At 68.0% G+C, this 17,854-nt stretch overlaps 3 protein-coding genes and 1 long non-coding RNA gene across 8 annotated transcripts; 2 read left to right on the top strand and 2 right to left on the bottom strand.

The window, feature by feature from the left end:
• The first annotated feature begins 1,339 nt into the window (after positions 1-1,339).
• EXTL1 (exostosin like glycosyltransferase 1) lies at positions 1,340-9,482 on the top strand. Of its 4 annotated transcripts, none has more exons than XM_066982364.1 (12): positions 1,340-1,961; positions 2,092-3,372; positions 6,100-6,193; positions 6,282-6,389; positions 6,770-6,889; positions 6,976-7,108; positions 7,198-7,307; positions 7,683-7,778; positions 7,859-7,945; positions 8,154-8,314; positions 8,407-8,578; positions 8,725-9,482. In XM_066982364.1, exons 2-12 carry the CDS (start codon positions 2,438-2,440, stop codon positions 8,842-8,844), a joined length of 2,136 nt encoding a protein of 711 aa, XP_066838465.1. In that variant the 5' UTR covers positions 1,340-1,961; positions 2,092-2,437; the 3' UTR covers positions 8,845-9,482. The 4 variants fall into 4 exon arrangements, with proteins under 4 accessions (XP_066838465.1, XP_066838464.1, XP_066838466.1 ...); XM_066982363.1 differs by having other exon boundaries at positions 8,704-9,482; XM_066982365.1 differs by having other exon boundaries at positions 1,341-1,961; positions 8,767-9,482.
• A 116-nt stretch (positions 9,483-9,598) lies between these two features.
• SLC30A2 (solute carrier family 30 member 2) lies at positions 9,599-11,937 on the bottom strand. The gene is made up of 8 exons (XM_048073104.2): positions 11,811-11,937; positions 11,341-11,540; positions 10,977-11,123; positions 10,676-10,829; positions 10,445-10,601; positions 10,169-10,274; positions 9,948-10,082; positions 9,599-9,853 (listed from the first exon to the last, which is right to left on the bottom strand). The coding sequence occupies exons 1-8, from the start codon at positions 11,858-11,860 to the stop codon at positions 9,708-9,710; spliced, it is 1,095 nt and encodes a 364-aa protein (XP_047929061.2). The 5' UTR covers positions 11,861-11,937; the 3' UTR covers positions 9,599-9,707.
• LOC136786893 (uncharacterized) lies at positions 10,990-12,524 on the top strand. The gene is made up of 3 exons (XR_010826445.1): positions 10,990-11,115; positions 11,259-11,533; positions 12,492-12,524. It is a non-coding gene; the product is annotated as an uncharacterized lncRNA (long non-coding RNA).
• A 296-nt stretch (positions 12,525-12,820) lies between these two features.
• TRIM63 (tripartite motif containing 63) lies at positions 12,821-16,188 on the bottom strand. 2 transcript variants are annotated; one of them, XM_066982369.1, is made up of 9 exons: positions 15,988-16,188; positions 15,720-15,886; positions 14,555-14,723; positions 14,173-14,268; positions 13,810-14,043; positions 13,644-13,666; positions 13,346-13,470; positions 13,183-13,260; positions 12,821-13,073 (listed from the first exon to the last, which is right to left on the bottom strand). In XM_066982369.1, the coding sequence occupies exons 1-9, from the start codon at positions 16,144-16,146 to the stop codon at positions 13,033-13,035; spliced, it is 1,092 nt and encodes a 363-aa protein (XP_066838470.1). In that variant the 5' UTR covers positions 16,147-16,188; the 3' UTR covers positions 12,821-13,032. The 2 variants fall into 2 exon arrangements, with proteins under 2 accessions (XP_066838470.1, XP_066838471.1); XM_066982370.1 differs by having other exon boundaries at positions 12,821-13,043; positions 15,988-16,187.
• Positions 16,189-17,854: the final 1,666 nt, after the last annotated feature.

The following is a 17,854-nucleotide window of genomic DNA, read 5'->3' as shown; positions in this document are numbered from 1 at the left end:
TGGAAAACCGGAGCTCCCAGTACAAACCCAGTGCAAAACCAGAGCTCCCAGTGCAAAACCGGAACTCCCAGTGCAAACCCAGTGCAAAACCGGAGCTCCCAGTTGGAAACCAGAACTCCCGGTGCAAACCCAGTGCAAAACCAGAGCTCCCAGTGCCCCACTCACCCCCAGTCCCCCCAGCCTCCGCGGGGCTGCCCTGACCTGCCGGGGCTGGGACGGTCCCCACGGTCCCCACGCCCCCCCCCGACCCCACGCGTGGGTCCCGCTGCCCCCCCCCCGCTCCGTGCCCTGGCTCCCGCCCCCCCCCCCCGCGGTAATCCCCAGGGCGGCGGGGGATTAAAACTCCCCGCGGGGCCGAGCTGTCCGCGGGGCCGGGCAAAGAGCCAAAGGCTGGGTTAAAAATACCACAAAACACCACAAAACACCCTAAAAACACTGAAACCCCCCCGCCGAGCTCCTGCCCACGCAGCCCACGCGGGGCTCCCGGTGCGCTCGGTTCCTCCCCCGGGGAAACCGAGGCACGGGTGGGCTCCGGGGGTGTCACCGCGCCTGTCCCGCGGCTCGCCCCCCCTGCCCCGCGTGGGAGCCAGCCCCTGGCGTGTCCCCCCCGTGTCCCACGCGTGTCCAGGGGCAGCGTCCACGGGGGTTCCATTGAAAGGATTCACCCCGCCCACGCTCCCACTCGAGTTTTTTGTTTTTTTTTTTTCCAGTTTGCTCAGCGGATGGCTAATTGGGGCGGGGGTCGGAGGGGGGGGGTCAGGCCAGGTGGTCGCCGTCACGGGACAGACCCCCGAGAGCAAGGACACGAGTGGGGACACGGGGCGTGGGGACACGGGGCGTGCCGCGGGGTCGGCGCTAGGACCCCGCGGACCCCCGGGCGCCCCCTCCCACCGCGGGGAACCCCTGGCCCACGTGGGACCCCCGCGGGCGCGGCCAATGGGAGGGCGCCGGGGGAGGAGGGGGGGTCCGCGGGCCACGCCCACGGGGGGAGGGCGGCCAATGGGAGCGGAGGGGGCGTGGCCGAGGGCGAACGTTGTGACGGTGGGACCGGGAGGGAGGGGGCGCGGGGCGGGGGGGGACACCGAGGGGAGGGGTCACGGGGCGGGGGGGGGGGCACCGGGGGAGGCGAAGGGACAGCCGGACAGCCCCGGGGGGACGGGGAGACGGACGGGGGGGGGGGGGGGGAACGGACGGACGGACAGACGGACGGACGGACGGACAGACAGACAGACGGCTCGAGGTGGGGGGGGGACACGCAGCCTGACACGGGGTCCCGGGGACAGCCAGCCAAGGGGGGGCACAGGTAGCAAAGCCCGGGGGGGGGGGGGGGGGGGGGGAAGGACAAGGACGGACGGACAGGACACGGGACGGACAGACAGCCCGGGGCAGGGACAGACGGACAGCAAGGTGACAGGAGGCGGGGGGGGGGGGGGCTGTCACCTGGGGGCAGTGACAGCACCGCAGGAGGGGAGAGAGGGAGAAAACTGGGACACCCCTAATCCTAATCCCAATCCCAATCCTAAATCCCCATCCCGATCCCAAACCCCATCCCAATCCTAATCCCAATCCCCAATCCTAAATCTCCATCCCAAACCCCCATCCCCATCCCAAACCCCAATCCCCATCCCAAACCCCAATCCCCATCCCATTCCCAAATCCCCACCCAAACCCCAATCCCCATCCCCATCCCAATCTCCATCCCCATCCCAAACCCCAATCCCAATCCCAATCCCCTCGCCGCGATGGGCTGCAGGCAGCGGCGGGGTCCCCCCCGGGGCTGGGGGCCGGGGGGGCGCTGGGACCGATCCGCAGCCTCCCCCCGCTGCTCCTAGGGAGGCTCCGAGCCTCCGGCAGCGCCTCCACCGGGAGGCCGAGCCCCACGGGAGGGCTGGGGATGGCGAACGGGGCAGCCGCACGTAGCGACCCGCGAGGGCACCGGCACCACCAGAGGAACACCGGAGGTACGGGGACGGGGACGGGGACGGGGCTGGGAAGTGCCGGGGGGGGGGATGAGGGAGGGGGGGTCCCGGCGGCCCCACGGGCTGACACAGTTGGCAGGGAGGCGATCATGCGACCTCGCTCCCTCTCTAGGGATTTGAAGCTGGGCCAAACGGCGGTGGAAATGTGATTGTCGCCGCACCGAGCCTGCGAGCCGAGGAAACGCAGCGCCGGAGGGACGGGAGGGACACCAAGGGGACAGGAGCGGGACACCGGAGGGACAGGAGCGGGACGCCTCGCACCAGCCCCGGTTCTTGCTCCGCAGCCGGAGGGTTCCCAGACCCCACGGAGCCGGGCACGGAGAGGGGACCGCGGGTCCTCGGTGTCCCCGCACGCCTCCAACACCACGGGCCAGCCCGGAGCCGTCCCCCGCCAGCCTCGCGACCGGACTCCGTCACCCGTCGGAGCCCGATGAGCAGCCGAGGCCGCGCGTGAACCTATGCAGGCCAGGAAGAAATACATTCTCGTGACTTTCCTCGCCTCCTGGCTCCTGCTCTTCCTCCTCGGAGGGGACCGCCTGCACCGTTTCGCTTTCTTTTCCCGGACGAAAGCCGGGGCCCGGAGGAGCTGGCCCCGCTGGGCTGATCGGTCCCTCCTCAAAAGCTTCGGGGACCCCGAGGAGCCGCAGAGCCATGGGGACCCCCCGCCGCCCTCGCCCCGGGCACGGCGGGCGGCGCGGCTGAGCGCCTACAAGGGCAGCCGGTGCCGCATGGAGACCTGCTTCGACCTCGGCCGGTGCCAGAGGCACGGCTTCAAAGTCTTCACCTACCCGCGGGAGCGCGGCGAGCCCGTCTCCGAGAGCTACGGCAAGATCCTGGCCTCCATCGAGCGCTCGCGCTACTACACGCCGCGCCCCGAGGAGGCCTGCCTCTTCGTCCTGGGCATCGACACGCTGGACCGCGACCGCCTCTCGGGCCACTACGTCCCCGACGTGGACGAGAAGATCCGCGGCTTCCCGCTGTGGAACGGCGGCCGCAACCACCTCATCTTCAACCTCTACTCGGGCACGTGGCCCAACTACACCGAGGAGCTGGGCTTCGACGTCGGCCAGGCCATGCTGGCCAAGGCCAGCTTCTACGCCGAGAGCTTCAGGCCCGGCTTCGACGTCTCCATCCCCCTGTTCCCCAGGGACCACCCGCAGCGGGGCGGGCAGAGGGGGTGGCTGCGGCGCGGCGCGGTGCCCCCGAAGAAGAAATACCTGCTGGCCTTCAAGGGGAAGCGTTACCTGACCGGCATCGGCTCCGGCACCAGGAACGCGCTGCACCACATCCACAACGGGAAGGACATCGTCTCGCTCACCACCTGCAAGCACGGCAAGGACTGGGAGAAGCACAAGGACACGCGCTGCGACAAGGACAACGTCGACTACGAGAAGTGAGTGGGGTGGGGAAGGGGACGGATGGGAGAAGGGGTCCAAACCCCGTGCGCTGGGGGGATGCGGCCGCGCTGGGTGAGCAACGGGGAGAGGGGAGGGTTTGGGGCTCTCCCCCCGGCGTCCCGGCCTCGTTTCGAGGTGGGCAGGAAGGTGTTGGTTGTGCGGGGTTTTCCTGCTGTGCATTAAAGTTGGAGCAATCTGGCCAGAGCGGCTCTTATCTGCGATCGCCGCGGCTGCCCCTAATACGATTTCCCTTTTTCCCGACGCTGGTGAATGATGCTTTTCTTCTCCCCACCTCCCGCCCTCCCCTAACGTAAATGTTTGTCCTGGAGATGAGCCCGAAGCATCCCCCCCGCCCCGGCTCAGCTACAAATCCCATCGAACCAGCGGGTGCTCGGCGTCCCGGGGGGGGGACAGCCCCGAGCTCCCTCCTCGGGGACAGCGGGGACACTGTGCGGTGGCACCTGCTGGAAAAACAGGATGGGGACAAAGTTCTGCGAGTCTGTGGGGTCCCAGGACCGAGGAGATGCACACCGGCTCCTCGCCTCCCCGTCCTGCCCTCAGCCAGGGCGGTTTGGGTGGGAAAAAAAGCGGTCGGTGCCAGGACGAAGCGCGAGGACAAGCGGGGAGGTCCCCGTCCCGCTGCCTGGGGACAGCCCACGGCCACCCGGCCCCGAGAGCAGATGGAAGGGCCGCGTGGGACATCATCCTCAAAGCGTCTTAGGAGGTGCCGGGAGGTAAAAGTGAAGCCGGGGACTGGGGGCACTGGGATTAGCCAGGGCTCCGGGGCCGCTCGAGCGTCGCCTGGCCCCGACACGGCACCGTCAGCCCCCGCCGTGGGGCTGTTTTTTGGGGACGGGGCACGGCGGGACGGTGGGACACGAGGTGGGCTGGCGGGACGGGGCCCAAGGTCAGCCCTGCGCTGTGGGGTGGGAAATGCCCCTCCCAGGTAATCCCGTAATGCTGTGTGCGAGTACAGGGGGATTTGCACCTCGCCCGGGACGGCTTTGGCCGGCAGATAGATGGGGGACACGTGGCAGGGTCCTGGCGCGTGACCCCGTGTCTCTGCTGTCCCCTCACCCCCATGGGACACGCAGGCAGAAAGCCACCGGCATCTCCCTCGGGCATTTGTGCCCTCCAGCCCCAAGAGGGACAGACCCAGCACCGGAGCAGTGACAGAGGGACGGTGGGGACAGGCCAGCGGGGGGAGGACACACCAAGTTGGGCAAAGCGAGAGCCCAGTTCTCCCAGCGCTTCGGGGCCGTCCCGCTTTGCTGGGGGAAATGGGAAGGAGCCGTGCCCCCCAACCAGCCCGTGGTGTGCAGCGGGATGGCGCCGGCCTCGCTCGGGGCTCCGTCGCCCTCCTCGTGCCCGGCGTCGCCTAAACCACCCGGTTCCGTGCCCGCACGGAGCGGGGCTCGTAGCAGCACCGCGATCCTGCCCGCGCTGCAACCGCACCCGAGAGCCTTTGGGGAAGGCTCCCTGCAGCCCGCGGGTCCCCCGGCAGCGCCGTGCCCGCCCGGAGCCGCTCGGAGGGGACGTGGTGGGCGCCCGGCCCGGCCCCTAACAAAACAAGGAAGCCCTGACGGCGCGAGCGCCCGGAAACCGCAGCGCGTCGGGAGCCAAATATTTCCATCGGGAGGTTTCGGCCCCGCAGCCCGGCCGGCGCCAGCCTCCCCGCCACGGCTGCCGGCGAAGGAAGGATGCTCGGACCCCCCTCCCCTCCCCGGGACGCATCCTGCCGGGTCCCCACCGAGCGGGTGGCAGCGGGGCGGCCCCCAAGGGCGAGCGCTGGAGGTGCCCGGCCCGAAGGATGTCACCGTCGGGGTTGTCGCTGCCGTGGTTTGGTGGGGCGTCAGGCCAGGAGCTGGGGTGTTCGCGAGGCAGGGAGCACCCACGGGGATTTGGTGTCCATCGGGGACGCGGGGATGAGCCCTCCGGAGGTGGGTTTTGTTCCTAAACCTGCGTGCTGGGCTGGTTTCCTGCAGGGATGCTCCAGGGTGCTTCAGCACCCACCAAGGGGGGGGCTCGTCCTCCACGTCCCCACCACAGCCAGGTCTAGGAGACCTTTCCCCCGGGGACCAGCACCCCTTTGGCCCCGCAGCCCCCCTGGCCGGGCTGTGTGTGTGTCCCCCATCCCCTCCAGGCCCTCCCCGCAGGCAGGAACAGACGGGGTCTGTCCCAGCTCAGTGTCAATATTGGATTTTCCGGTGCGGTCGCAGGGCCCCGGCAGCGAAGGCGCCTCTCCCCCCCCCGGCGGCACAGACGGGGCTTTCATAGCCCGCGGCCCTGCCAGCCCTCCTGCCCCCCCCCCCAAAAAAAAAATGCTGCTGGGGCGGGCACGGCCGCTCCTGCCCTGCAAGCCCGGGCACGGCGCAGGAGTCACCGCAGTTTCGGGCTCGGGGGTTCGGGCGCTGCATTGCGGGGCGGTGTGGAGGGGGCTGTGCTCCCCCCCCTCCCAGGTAACGCCGGGGGTCTCCTGACCCTTTCTTTGGGGTGGGTTTGGTTCCTGGCTCTGCAACAGGTTCCCTTTGAGGGCATCTCCCAGGGCGCTGCAGCCCCACCAGCCCTGTGGAGCGGCGGCTTTTTGGGGCCAAACCCAGCCCTGGTCCATCCTAACCCCACGGGGTGGGTGCCCGGCCTCGTAGGGTGCCAACAAAAGCCTGTGGGGTGCACATGGGGGGGGGGGGGGGCTGTGCCCGACCCCCACCACGTCCCCCCGCCAGGTTCGACTACCAGGAGCTGCTGCACAACTCCACCTTCTGCATCGTGCCCCGCGGCCGGCGCCTGGGCTCCTTCCGCTTCCTGGAGGCGCTGCAGGTACGGGGGGGGTCTGGGGGGGGGGACACAAGGGACCCGCCTGCGGGGTCCCCGGGCTCTGTCCCAGCCCCTGTGGGGTCCCGTGCAGGCCGCCTGCATCCCCGTGCTGCTGAGCGATGGCTGGGAGCTGCCCTTCTCCGAGGTGATCGACTGGAGCAAAGCCGCCGTGGTGGGCAGTGAGAGGCTGCTCCTGCAGGTACCGGGGCCGGATCCTGCCCCGTGCTGGGCACCGGGGAACCCCCAGTGGGGGGGGCTGACCCCAAAGGTGGTGGAGTCCCCGCTTTTGGGGGGGGTAAAACCTCTGCAGTCAACCGCAGCATCCCTCCTGCGTGGGGATGCAGGGGGTCCCATCCCAGCCCTCGGGCATTGCTCAGCTGGGGGGCGCTGAGCATCTCCGCAAACCCTCGGGGAGGTTCTGGGCCTGATCCTGCTCCGCAGAGAGGGCTGGGGCCACGGCACAGCATCCCTGGCTGCGGGGGGACCCCTTGGAGGTCTCAGGGGGACAAACCAGCCCTGCTGGGGGCTATCGGGGAGGGGGGGCAGCGAGGTGAGAAACCAGCGCCCCCCGTCCCGCAGATCCCCTCCGCTGTGCGCTGCATCCACCCGGAGCGCGTGCTGGCCTTCCAGCAGCAGACCCAGTTCCTGTGGGACGCCTACTTCTCCTCCGTCGACAAGATCGTGCACACCACGCTGGAGGTGAGCGCGGCCCCACGGGGCTCCCCCCTCCCGGGTTAGCGGGACCCCCCCCGGGACGCCGACGGCACCTCCTCGACCCCTGGCAGATCATCAAGGACCGGCTGCTCCCGCACCGCTCGCGCTCCCGCTTCCTCTGGAACGCGCCCCCCGGGGGGCTGCTGGCCCTGCCCGACTTCTCCACGCACGTCGGGGACTTCCCCTTCTACTACCTGCAGCACGGTAGGACCCCCGCGTCCCCCCCCTGGCTGAGCACCGCGGGCTTGGTGCGCATCCTGACGCCTCTCCGCTGCCCCTCTCCCAAATCGCAGGCTCCAGCCCCTCCGACAAGTTCACGGCGCTCGTCCGCGCCGTCTCGCCGCTGTCCCAGCCCCTCCTCAGGCTCGTCCAGGCCGTCTCCAAGTCCCAGTACTGCGCGCAGGTGGGGGGAGATGGGGGACGGGGGCACATCGGGAGGGATGGGGCAGGTTCCCGGGGGCTGGGAAGGGCTGGGGTGGGATTGGGGTGGGATTGGGGGGCTGGCAGTGCTTGTGGCACCCCTTGGGGGGCAGAGCTGGCCCCTCCTCGCGGTGCTGGGACCACCCTTGGTTGCATCCTGGCTCCAAACCCTCGTGGGATGGTTTTGGGGTGGAAGAGGCGCAGCCCTACTGAGAGCTGAGCTGGAGCCGGTCCCGCTGCTGGATCGGGGGGGGCTCAGCCCTGCAAACCCCAACACACCAACATGCCCCAGGGGGGCAGCCTGGCCAAATGCCCTCCTGACACCCCCCAGCCCTGCTTTTTCACACCCCCCCTGCAGATCCTGGTGCTGTGGAACTGCGAGAAGCCACCGCCACCGACCGAGAAGTGGCCCCAAATCGCGGTGCCCCTGACCGTCATCGAGGGCAGGAGGAAGGTACGAGGAGCCGGGATGCGTGGGGAGCCGGGCACCCACCCCGGGGCACAACCCAAATTGAATTTCCCCCCCCGCTGCAGCTCAGCGACCGCTTCTTCCCCTACGCGGCCATCCGGACGGACGCGGTGCTCAGCCTGGACGAGCACAGCAGCCTCTCCACCAGCGAGGTGAGGCCGTGGGCACCGCGATCCCCGGCCCCACAGAGCTGGATGAGCCCCATGCCGAGCCAGCAGGATGCTCAGCGGCCACCGTGGGGCTGGCAGGGAGCCGTGCCCGCTGTCCCCGTGTCCCCACACCCAAGGGACACCTCAGGGGGACGGCAGGGGCGGCGATGGGTCCCCACGGCCCGCTGACGCCATCCCCTGCCCGTGCCAGGTGGACTTTGCCTTCGTGGTGTGGCGCAGCTTCCCCGAGCGCATCGTGGGCTTCCCCGCCTCGAGCCACTTCTGGGACGCCGAGCAGCAGCGCTGGGGCTACACCTCCCGGTGGACCAACGAGCTCTCCATCGTCCTCACCGCCGCCGCCTTCTACCACAGGTACCGCAGCCCCCCGGGCAGCCGGGGAGAGCCCCGCGAGCCAGGGGGGGGGGCACGGCCGGATCCTGCCCCCGCCTCGCTGCCTCCCCCAGGTATTACCACAGCCTCTTCACCGGGTACCTGCCCGCGGGGCTGCGCGAGCTGGCGGGCGGCCTGGCCGCCTGCGAGGACATCCTGATGAACGTCCTGGTGGCCGCCGTCACCAAGCTGCCGCCCATCAAGGTCGCCCAGAGGAAGCAGCACAAGGAGGCCGTGCCCCAGCAGGTAGGGGGTGAGGAGGGGGTGCTGAGACCCCCCCAGAGCCGGGAGCAGAGCCCCTGAACCCCCGCGCTCTTCCCCCTGCCCAGGTGAAGGGCACGGCGGCGACCAGCGGCCGGGGTTTCTCGCAGCAGCAGGACTGCCTCAACCAGGTGGCGGACTGGTTCGGGTACATGCCCCTCGTGTCCTCCCAGCTGCGCCTCGACCCCGTGCTCTTCAAGGACCAGGTCTCCGTCCTGCGCAAGAAATACCGCCACTTGGAGAGGCCCTGAGCCCTGCTGGGCGCCCCGTCCCCATCGCACGGACCTCGCGGGGAGCAGCGGATCCCTCCCGGAGTGAGCGCTGGGGTGGCTGCCGATGGGGTTTTACTCGGTATTGGGTTTTACCAGTACAGTAAAGGTCAGGGGAGGCACGGAGACGGATGCCGGGTGAGCAGAGTCCGGCTGGAGGCTGCAGGATGCGGGATGAGCCTGCTGTGCCTGGTGGCGGCGCAGCAGGGGACCCCGGTGCCACCGTGCCCAGCACATCGGGGCCGTCCTCGGGGCTTGGTGGTGGCTGCTGCGTTCCCAGGCACGGTCCCCAAGCAGTGGCAGCACCCAGGAGGCTGCGTTCGGGGCAGCCCCACACTAGCAGCGTCCCCACCAGGTGCTGCAGAGGTGCCCGTGTCCCTGCGATGGTTTCATGCACCGGGCGCTTCTGCCACCGTCCCCACCCCACGAGCAGCAGGGAGGGGACAGCGAGTGCTTGAGCTTCCCAAAAGCAAACAGGGGAGTGATAAGAGGTGAGAGCACTGCAATCATCCTCCCTCCCCAGGCTGGGACGGACCCCGAGCACCCGGGGGCTCCTCCCCAGGCGCCCCTGCACCCGCCTTTCCTCCCCAAAGTGAAATAAAAGGGATATTTCAACTGCTTTTCCCAGCTGCACTGAAACTGTGAGAATCAAGGCCCCCGCGCCGCCCTTCTCCGCAGCCCTGGCCCCGTCCTTGCTCCCGTCGCCCGCAGACCAAACCCCGCAGACACAAGGTCGTCCGTCGGCGCGGCCGTCCCCCGCGGGGCCACCGTTTGCTCTGGTTTATTTGCCTCCTGTTAAAAGTTCATAGGAGCAGGACGGGGTCGCTGGGGCGCGGGGGGGGGGCTCAGTCGCGGGGGGGCTGGCACTCGCGGCAGTCCCGCATGTCCTCGGAGTAGCTCTCGATCTGGATGGTGGTGGTGTGGAAGCGGAAGGCGCGCTGCAGCCGCGAGCTGGCCTCCTCCAGCACCTCCTGCGCGTTGGCGCCCGCGTCTGCAAGGAAACGGGGGGGGGTGTGTGTGTGTCGGGGTGCGGGTGAGCCCCCAAATCCTTCCCCCCACCACCCCCCTGGTCCCCCCACACTCACTGATGGCGATGTGCACCGAGAGCAGCGGCTGCGCTGCCGTCAGCGCCCAGATGTGGAGGCTGTGCACGGCCTCCACGCCGCCCACCGCCAGCAGCGTCTCCCGCACGGCGTTGAAGTCCATGCCCCTGGGGGTGCCTGGGGGTAGACACGGCGCGGGGTGGGTCAGGGTCACGGCACCCGTGGGTGGTTTTCCCCATCCCCCGGCCCCGGCAGGTCCCTACCTTCCATGAGGACGAGGAGGACGTCGCGGAGGATGGTCAGCGTTGTCCCCAGCACCAGGGCGGAGAAGAGGAAGGTGCAGATGGGATCCACGTACTTGTACTCGGGCTGGGAGAGGTGGCAGAGGGTGAGGTCCCCCCCAGTGCCATCCCCCGCCTCCAAATCCCCATCGGACTCAGTCCCATCCATCTCACCCCCACGTGCAGCCAGGACTGGACGAGCCACCATCCCCACGTCCCCCTCCCAAGCGTCCCCTCAGCCCCCAGCACCACCCCGACCTTAAAGAAGATGACGTAGGACGCGACGAGGACGCCGACGCTCTGCAGCAGGTCCCCCACGACGTGGACGAAGGCGGCGCGGACGCTGGCGTTGGGCTGCTCGCCCGGCGCTCCATGGCTGTGCCCGTGCCCCGTCTGGTGCAGAGCCACCCCCATCCTGCGGGCAGGGCAGCGGTGACGTCCCCGGCCACCGGGGTCCCCCGCGGAGGGGTGGCAGCGCGTCGTACGTACACGATGTTGACGGCCACGGCGCAGGCGGAGGTGATGAGCATGACGCCGCCCTCGATGTCGTAGTCGGCCGAGAGCAGGCGCTGGGCCGCCAGGTACACCAGGACGCCCGTCACCACCCAGATGGAGAGCACGGAGAGCAAGGCCCCCAGGATCTCTGCGGAGAGCCCCACGTCGTCACCATGCCAGGCTCCCGTGGGGACAGCACCCTGGGGTGCCCCCGCCTTGCCGGGATGCTCCCCGTGTGCACCCCGTGGGGCTGGCAGTGGGGTTCCCGGGGGGGGGGGATGGACAGTGCTGTTACCTGCCCGGTGCCAGCCGAAGTTCATGGTTTTGGTGGCGGGGCGCGAGGACACCCAGAGGGCGAAGAGGCTGATCATGACGCTGGCGAAGTCCGTCAGGAGGTGGGCAGCGTCCGTCAGGATGGCCAGGCTGTGCGCCAGGTACCCGCCTGCGGTCACACAAAAGGGGGGCGGGGGGGAGAGATCGGGGGGGGGGGGTCCCTACTCAGGGCAAGACACAGACCAGGTCACCCCGGGCCGAAATGGGGCGCCCTGCCCGCACCTTGCTTGCGCCCATTGCGCAGATGAGGACAAGAGAGGCCACGCAGGGAAACGCAGCTGCTCAGGGCACGACCGCCCTGGCCGCACCCTGCACCCAGCACTCACCCACGGCTTCCCCCACCATGAAGACGAGGCAGATGCCGGCGGCCACGTAGAGCTTCCTGCGCGCCCGCTGCTGCTGCCCGGGGTGGTCGGCGGCCCCCAGCGCGTGGCAGTGCCGGCGGCGCCGCGTGCCCAGCTCCAGGACGGGCGCCTGGCCCTGCGGCGAGCTGTGCCCGTCCTCCTGCACCGTCCCCAGGTAGGACCTGCGGGGGGACGGGTGACAGCGGGGGACAGCGGGGCGCCAAGCGGTGCTGGCGCTGGGCACGGCGGGGTGCCCGGATGGGAGAACAGGGGGAAAAGAGGGGACGCGCTGCCCTCCCTTCGTGCTCAGCACTGCTCCCCCTGTATCCCCTTCTCCTCCCCAGCAAGAGCCACCCTTCCCCAGTCAAAAGGCTTTTGGGGACGCCATCTGGGACCCCAAAAGGGGAAGCGGGGGGACGTGCACGTCCCCATCCCTCAGGGCACCCCCTTACCCGGCTGCGCCCTCGGTCAGCAGGTGCCGCTTCTCCTCGCCGGCCGCCATCGGGGCCGGGGCCGGTGACCCCGGTGGGTGCGTGGCGGGCGCTGGTGGCAGCCGGTGGCCTCGGTGGCGGCCGTGTGAAAGCGCCGGGGACTCGTGTGCAAAGCCAAGCCGGGGGAGGCAGGGCCAGGCCGGCTGCAAAGCGCCCGCCGCCGCCGCCGCCTCGCCCCCCTGGGGGGGCCCTGCCTCACCCTGCACCCTGGGGAGGGGTCCCGGTGCTGGGGGGCTGCTGTGAGCTCCCCCCCTGTAGGCACCCTGGGGTGCCCCAGGAGCTGCGCATGCTTCAGGACTTGGCTGTGGTCACCCCACTGAGGCAGGGGGAGGGTGGGGAGGGCGGGGAGGGCGGGGACCCCCCCGAGCCCCCCAAAGACACCCCGGTTCACCACTATGGGAAGCCCTCGGGGCCCCCCCGGTTTAAATCCAGCTGCACAACAGCTGACGGGTGAAGCTGGGGCCGTGCGCAGGGGTCAGGGTCAGACACCCCCCCTGGCAGCAGCTGCTGCCTGCCCCCCTCCGAGAGCAGCGTTAATTGCTCCGGGGCTAATTGCAATCAGGGCACAGCCCAGAGCACCGCTCGCTGCGCAGCCTCAGTTTCCCCTCGAGCAGGGGCTGAGCTGAGTTTGTGTTTTTGCAGGAGAAGCACACCCGTGTCACGTGAGCTCAGCTGGCAGCTCCATGCCGAGGCCGGCCCCATTTCGGGGCTGGCACAGCCTGGACTCCCCCCTTACCCCCACCCCATGTTCCCAAACCCTGGTGAGCGCTGGCCCCGTGTGCCCCAGTCACCAGGGGATAAATCCTGCAGGGTGCTGACCACTTAAAACCCCAGCACGGGATGCCAGCACTGCTGGAGGTGTTAATGAGGCTGAAAATTAGGTGCTGGACCTGCCCTGGGAAACCCTCCCACATCCCCAGAGCCCATCGCAGGGCCAGTGAGCCGAAAATGAGAGGCAAGAGAGGGAAAAATGCCCAAAGCACTGGTTTTCTTTATAAAATACACAAAATTCAACTCCGTTACAATTATATACAAAACAAGGAACATATAAAACGTGCGGAATAATCCTTTGCACCCGTATAGAAAAGTGTCCTGTGCTGGAGCAGCCGTCGCCTCGCCAGGCAGCCAGCCCCCATCGGCGCATCCCCAGGTCCCGTCGCCGGACATCCTGCGCCCACTGCGGCTACTGGGGGGCTGCGGGAGGGAGAGGGTGGTGGGTGGGTGCTGGGGAGGGATGGGACCCCCAGTAAATCCTCCCTGTTCCCCCCATTGTGTGGGGGTGCTCGTGGCGGGGGCTCCGCCGTGACACCGGCACGGAGGTGGCCGTCCTTACCCGTCACCATCCTCCCGGGCGCTGAGTCCCCTTCTGTCTCTTCCTCCACCTCCTCGTAGAACTCCTCATCCTCCTCGTCTGCAAAGGGGCACCCAAATGTGAGTGAGGGGCAGCTGCAGCGGGGCCCCAGGAGCACACGGGGGGGGTTTTGGGGCTGAATTACCTGCTTCGAAGTCCAAGGCGCGGACGGCGTCGGCGAGGTGGTCCAGGCTCACCGAGAAGGAGTCCATGCTCTCATAGCCTTGCTCGATCTTCTCCAGCCTGCCACCTTTTGAGGCCTCCACGATCCTGTGGGGAGAGCACGGCCATGGTCCTGCGGCCCCCGAGCATGGGGACACCCCCGGCCAGGCTCGCGGTGCTCGCCCCGCTGCTCCTTAGCCCCGGCTAGCAAAGCCCCACGGCCAGATCCTGGCCCTGGGACAGGGTTGGGGAACACCGAGGTCTCCAGTTTGGACACTTACGTTTTAATGAGCTGCTTGGCGTTCTGTGGGAGCAAGAAAAAAGGTGAGGGTGTCAGAGTGGCACCACTTGGGATGTCCCCATGCCAGCGGGATGTCCCCGTACCACCAGGACCCGGCACAAGAGGCACCCCACGGGCACCAAGGGGCTGTGGGGCTGGGGTCTCACCATGAGGAAGGCGGCCTCCCCGTTCTCCTCCATGGCCTGGATGGCTGTCTCCACCAGCCGGCTGGACTTCTCCAGCTGCTCCTTGTACTTGTGGATGAGGCCCTGCACGAAGCCCGTCTTGTCCTCCTGCTCGCGGGCGATGCGCCCCAGCAGCTCCGTCTTCTTCTCCTCCAGCAGCGCCACGAAGGCGTCGAAGCGCGTGCACAGCTCCCGCTTGGCCGCCTCGCTGTTCTCCTGCGGGGACAAGGGACAGCCGTGTCCCTCCAGCCCCTGCGTGTCCCCTCCCCGGGGCTGCCTCCTCCGTTCGCTCCGGCTCCCCGCAGCACGCCGGGGTTTCGGGGGGCTCGTTTCCCCGTCCCTCACCTCGGTGCTGCGGCAGGAGTCCTCCAGCTGGGAGATGATGGTCTGGATCCGGTCGTTCCCCGCCACCAGCATGGAGATGCAGTTGTTCAGCTCGCTCTGGGCAGGGACAGACGGACAGAAGCAGCTTTAACCCCAGCAGGGTAGGGATAGGGACTGCCGGGATGTCAAGGTCCATCCCCTATCCTGACGTGGGGACGGGCTGGGAGCCGGGGGGGCATCACTGTATCCACCACTCTAAATATAGGGCTGTCTCCTGGCTGAAGTCAGCCTGCTGACTATTAATACCCCATGAGCACGTCCCAGTGCTATTTGTGGCCACCCTCAGCACATTGCCCGGAACCTGCCGTGCCCCCCCATGGCCCCAGGTCCCCCCCTGTGGCACCTTCTGGCCCTGGAAGACGCTCTGCAGAGGGGCGACTTCGCAGTCCTTGTGGGCACCGAAGACCTTGCACATGGAGCAGGTGGGGACCTCGCAGGTGACGCAGTAGATGTTGATCCGCTCGTCCTCGTGCTCCTTGCACATGGGGTGCTCCCCCTTCTTCAGTGGCCTGCTGGAGAGAGCAGCCCGGCCGTGGTGACGTCCCCGTCACACCGATGTCCTCATCACACCGATGTCCCCATCCCGGAGACGTCCCCATCGTGGTGACGTCCCCACGGCAGTGACATCCCATCCCCACTGCAGTGACATCCCCACTGATGCTGCAGAGCCACCCTACAATCGGGTCCCCTGCGCCTCTGCAAGCCCAGTACACCCCAGTTTGCACCGGTCCGGCACTGGCCGTGGCAGCGGTCGGGGGCCGCGCTCCAGGGATGCTGCACAAGCGCCTAATTTTAGAGCAGCACTGCTGGCATTTATTATTATCACCCGACGCGTGACCAGAGCGGGGGCTCCAGGGCAGCTCGGTGGGGGGGAGGGTGACAGCAGTTGAGTCCCCAGTGGGGGGGCTTAGCCAATTCGCCGCCCCCCCCCCCCCCCCCGGGGCCGCAGCCACCTGCCACGTGCCATCCGTCCCCGTCCCCATGGCACCGGAACAATATTTACAGTGGCGCAGGAGACCGGGGAGGTGAGCCCCTGCGTCTGGGTCCCTCAAGAAGACGTCACCCCCCTTTCTGTCCCCCCCCCCAACACTGTAACCCTGCTGCTGAGCAATGCCTTTACCCAGCAGGGTCCCCCCTGACTGTCCCCCTGTCCCTTATCAGCTCCCTGCTGTCACAAGCAGAGCCTGGATTTGTCCCTCACACCCCTTATCTCCAACTGAAAGCCTCGGCTGCAGAGTGCTATGGGGGGGGGCAGGACTTGTTCCTCTGCCACCCCCCCAGGGTCCCAGCGTCCCCGGTGAGCCACCAGACCACAGACCCGAATGGCATGGGAGATTTGGGTTGGGAGACGGAGATTTGGGCTGGGGCGTGAAGAGGTGGCTCTGGGGATGAAGACGGTGGGGGACCACCAAGCCAGCCCCCCAGTTTCTCGCCCAAAGCAGAATCGCCTCCCAGGCACAACGCAGGGCTCTGCGACACGGCCGTCCCCGTCTCCCCGTGGGACCAACCTGGAGCACTCCTGCTTGTAGATGTCGATGATGTTCTCCACCAGCAGGTTCCTCTGCAGCCCGTAGACGCCGTGGCGGTCCAGCAGCACCTCGTGGCGGCACGAGGGGCACCGGAACCGGCCCCCCGGGATGATGCTGCCCCGGCTCTGCCAGCAGGGGTTGGCGGCCTGGAGGGGGACAAGGACAACGGGGGGTCCTCAGGTGTCCCCGCAGAGCATCCCGGAGCAGGGGAGCGGGTCCGGGGGTGGGGGTGAGGTCCCCATCTCACCTGGAAGACGTCGTTGGCGCACTTGCGGCAGAGGTTGTGCTGGCAGGGCAGGATCACCACGGGCTTGCTGAACATCTCCAGGCAGATGGGGCAGAGCAGCTGCTTCTCCAGGCTCTCCATGGGGCTGCCATCCCGCAGGATGCTGGGCTGGAAATCCATCGTACGCGGCACCTCGTCGGAGCAGCCCCCGCTTCTGCCGCCGGCGCCCCTCGCGCGGCTTTTTATCACTCGCTCGGCGTCACGTGGAGCCCGAAACCGCCGGCCGGCTCGGGTGTCCGGCGAGGCACCGCCACCTGTCACATGGCGGTGACAATCGGGGCGCAAGGCCGGCGGTAAACAAGCTGGGGACAGGCTGTCCGCGTGGCCCAGCCGCCCATGCTGGTGGGCAGCGGGGCCCCGTGGGGGGGGACGGGGGGGGCTCGGTCCTACGTGGGGTTTAGGGTGAGGAATGGGCAACACCAAGCTGGTAGTGTGGTTTGTATGGAGCATCTCCCTTTGTACCCACAAAATGTGAGCGCTTTTGGGGTGCTAAGCACGCATAGGGTGGGGGGGCTTTCCAGGTGGATGGCAGCACCGTGCTTGGTGCGTGCAGCCCCCCCAGACAGGGCATGGGGGCTTCTCTGCACCCCAAAATGTACTTGGCAGCCCATGGGGAGCTCCCCAAGGCTGGCACCACCATGCTGGCACAACCCGCGTGGCCGGCCGTGCCCTCTGCTTGTTTGCAAAACCTGACCCAGAAACCGCAGCAGGAAAACAGCAGCAGCGCAACCCCTCCGGAGCTGCCCCAGCTGGGAGCGGCCCCGATCACATTGCCTGGCGGTAAACAGGGTGTTCTTCCAAATCCCAGCACCGGTGCACAGGGAGACCTGTAAATATTAGCAGCTGCATGAGGAGAGCGGGTAATTATAGCGCCTTGGCTGCGGGTCACAGGGGACGGGGTGGGACGGGGTGGCTGCTCTGCAGCCCGCAGAGCCCCTGGGCAGGGGGTGCTGCGAGCGCCAGCGCTGCTGCAGGCTGCAGGCATGCGTGTGGGGTGCAGGGGTGTCGGTGTGCACAGGGTACAGGGGTGCACGGGTACCTGTGTGTGGGGTGCACGGGTGCTTGAGTATGGGGGGACATGAGTTTAGGGGTTCAGGGGTAGCTGGGGATGTGTGGGTGCACAGGTACATGGGTGCGTGAATGTATGGGTGCAAGGGCACAGGGGTATGTGGTACAGGTGTACATGGGTGCATGGGCGTGCAGGGTGTGTAGGTACACGGATGCACAGGTACCTGCGTGCAGGTGCCCATGGGTGCACAGGTACATGGGCACACTTGTGCACAGAGGTGTAGGGGCACACAGGTACACTTGTGCACATAGGCACGGGGTACATGGGTGCAAGGGGCCCTGTTTTCACCGCAGCCAGCCCCCCCGGGGCAGGGCAGCCTTAGGGCTGTTTTGTGTGCTCCTTCCGGACAGGCTCACATGTCAACCAAGTGACTGTGCAGGCACCGGCCAAGCACATCTTGCAAAATTGTCCCCGTTTGGGCACTTGGGGCTCTTCCAGGGAGGTGTGTGCTTGGAAGCAGGGCTGGCCAGGCACATGGGGGGTTGGCCACCGGACGGGCACTCGTCCCCATGTCCAAAACTTTGCCCTGCCCAAGGCTGGCATTGATTAACTAATTGCTCCTGGACTCGATTAAGGGGATTCACGGCAGAGGACGGGTTTTAATGCTTTAATCGGCTTCCAAACCCTACAAGGGGCTCGTTGGCCCCTAATTGGCTTGGGGCAGCTTAGGCAGGGCTGTGGGGCACTAATCACCACTGGGCTCGTTACCAATTAACCAGGGAGTGATGTGGGAGCTCTGCTGTAGTGGGAGCACATCCG

The sequence above is a fragment of the Anser cygnoides genome, chromosome 24, assembly GCF_040182565.1.
Source record: "Anser cygnoides isolate HZ-2024a breed goose chromosome 24, Taihu_goose_T2T_genome, whole genome shotgun sequence".
Classification (NCBI taxonomy): Eukaryota; Metazoa; Chordata; class Aves; order Anseriformes; family Anatidae; genus Anser; species Anser cygnoides.
The sequence above is the reverse complement of the archived record's forward strand: the minus strand, read 5'-3'. Positions and strand labels throughout refer to the sequence as shown.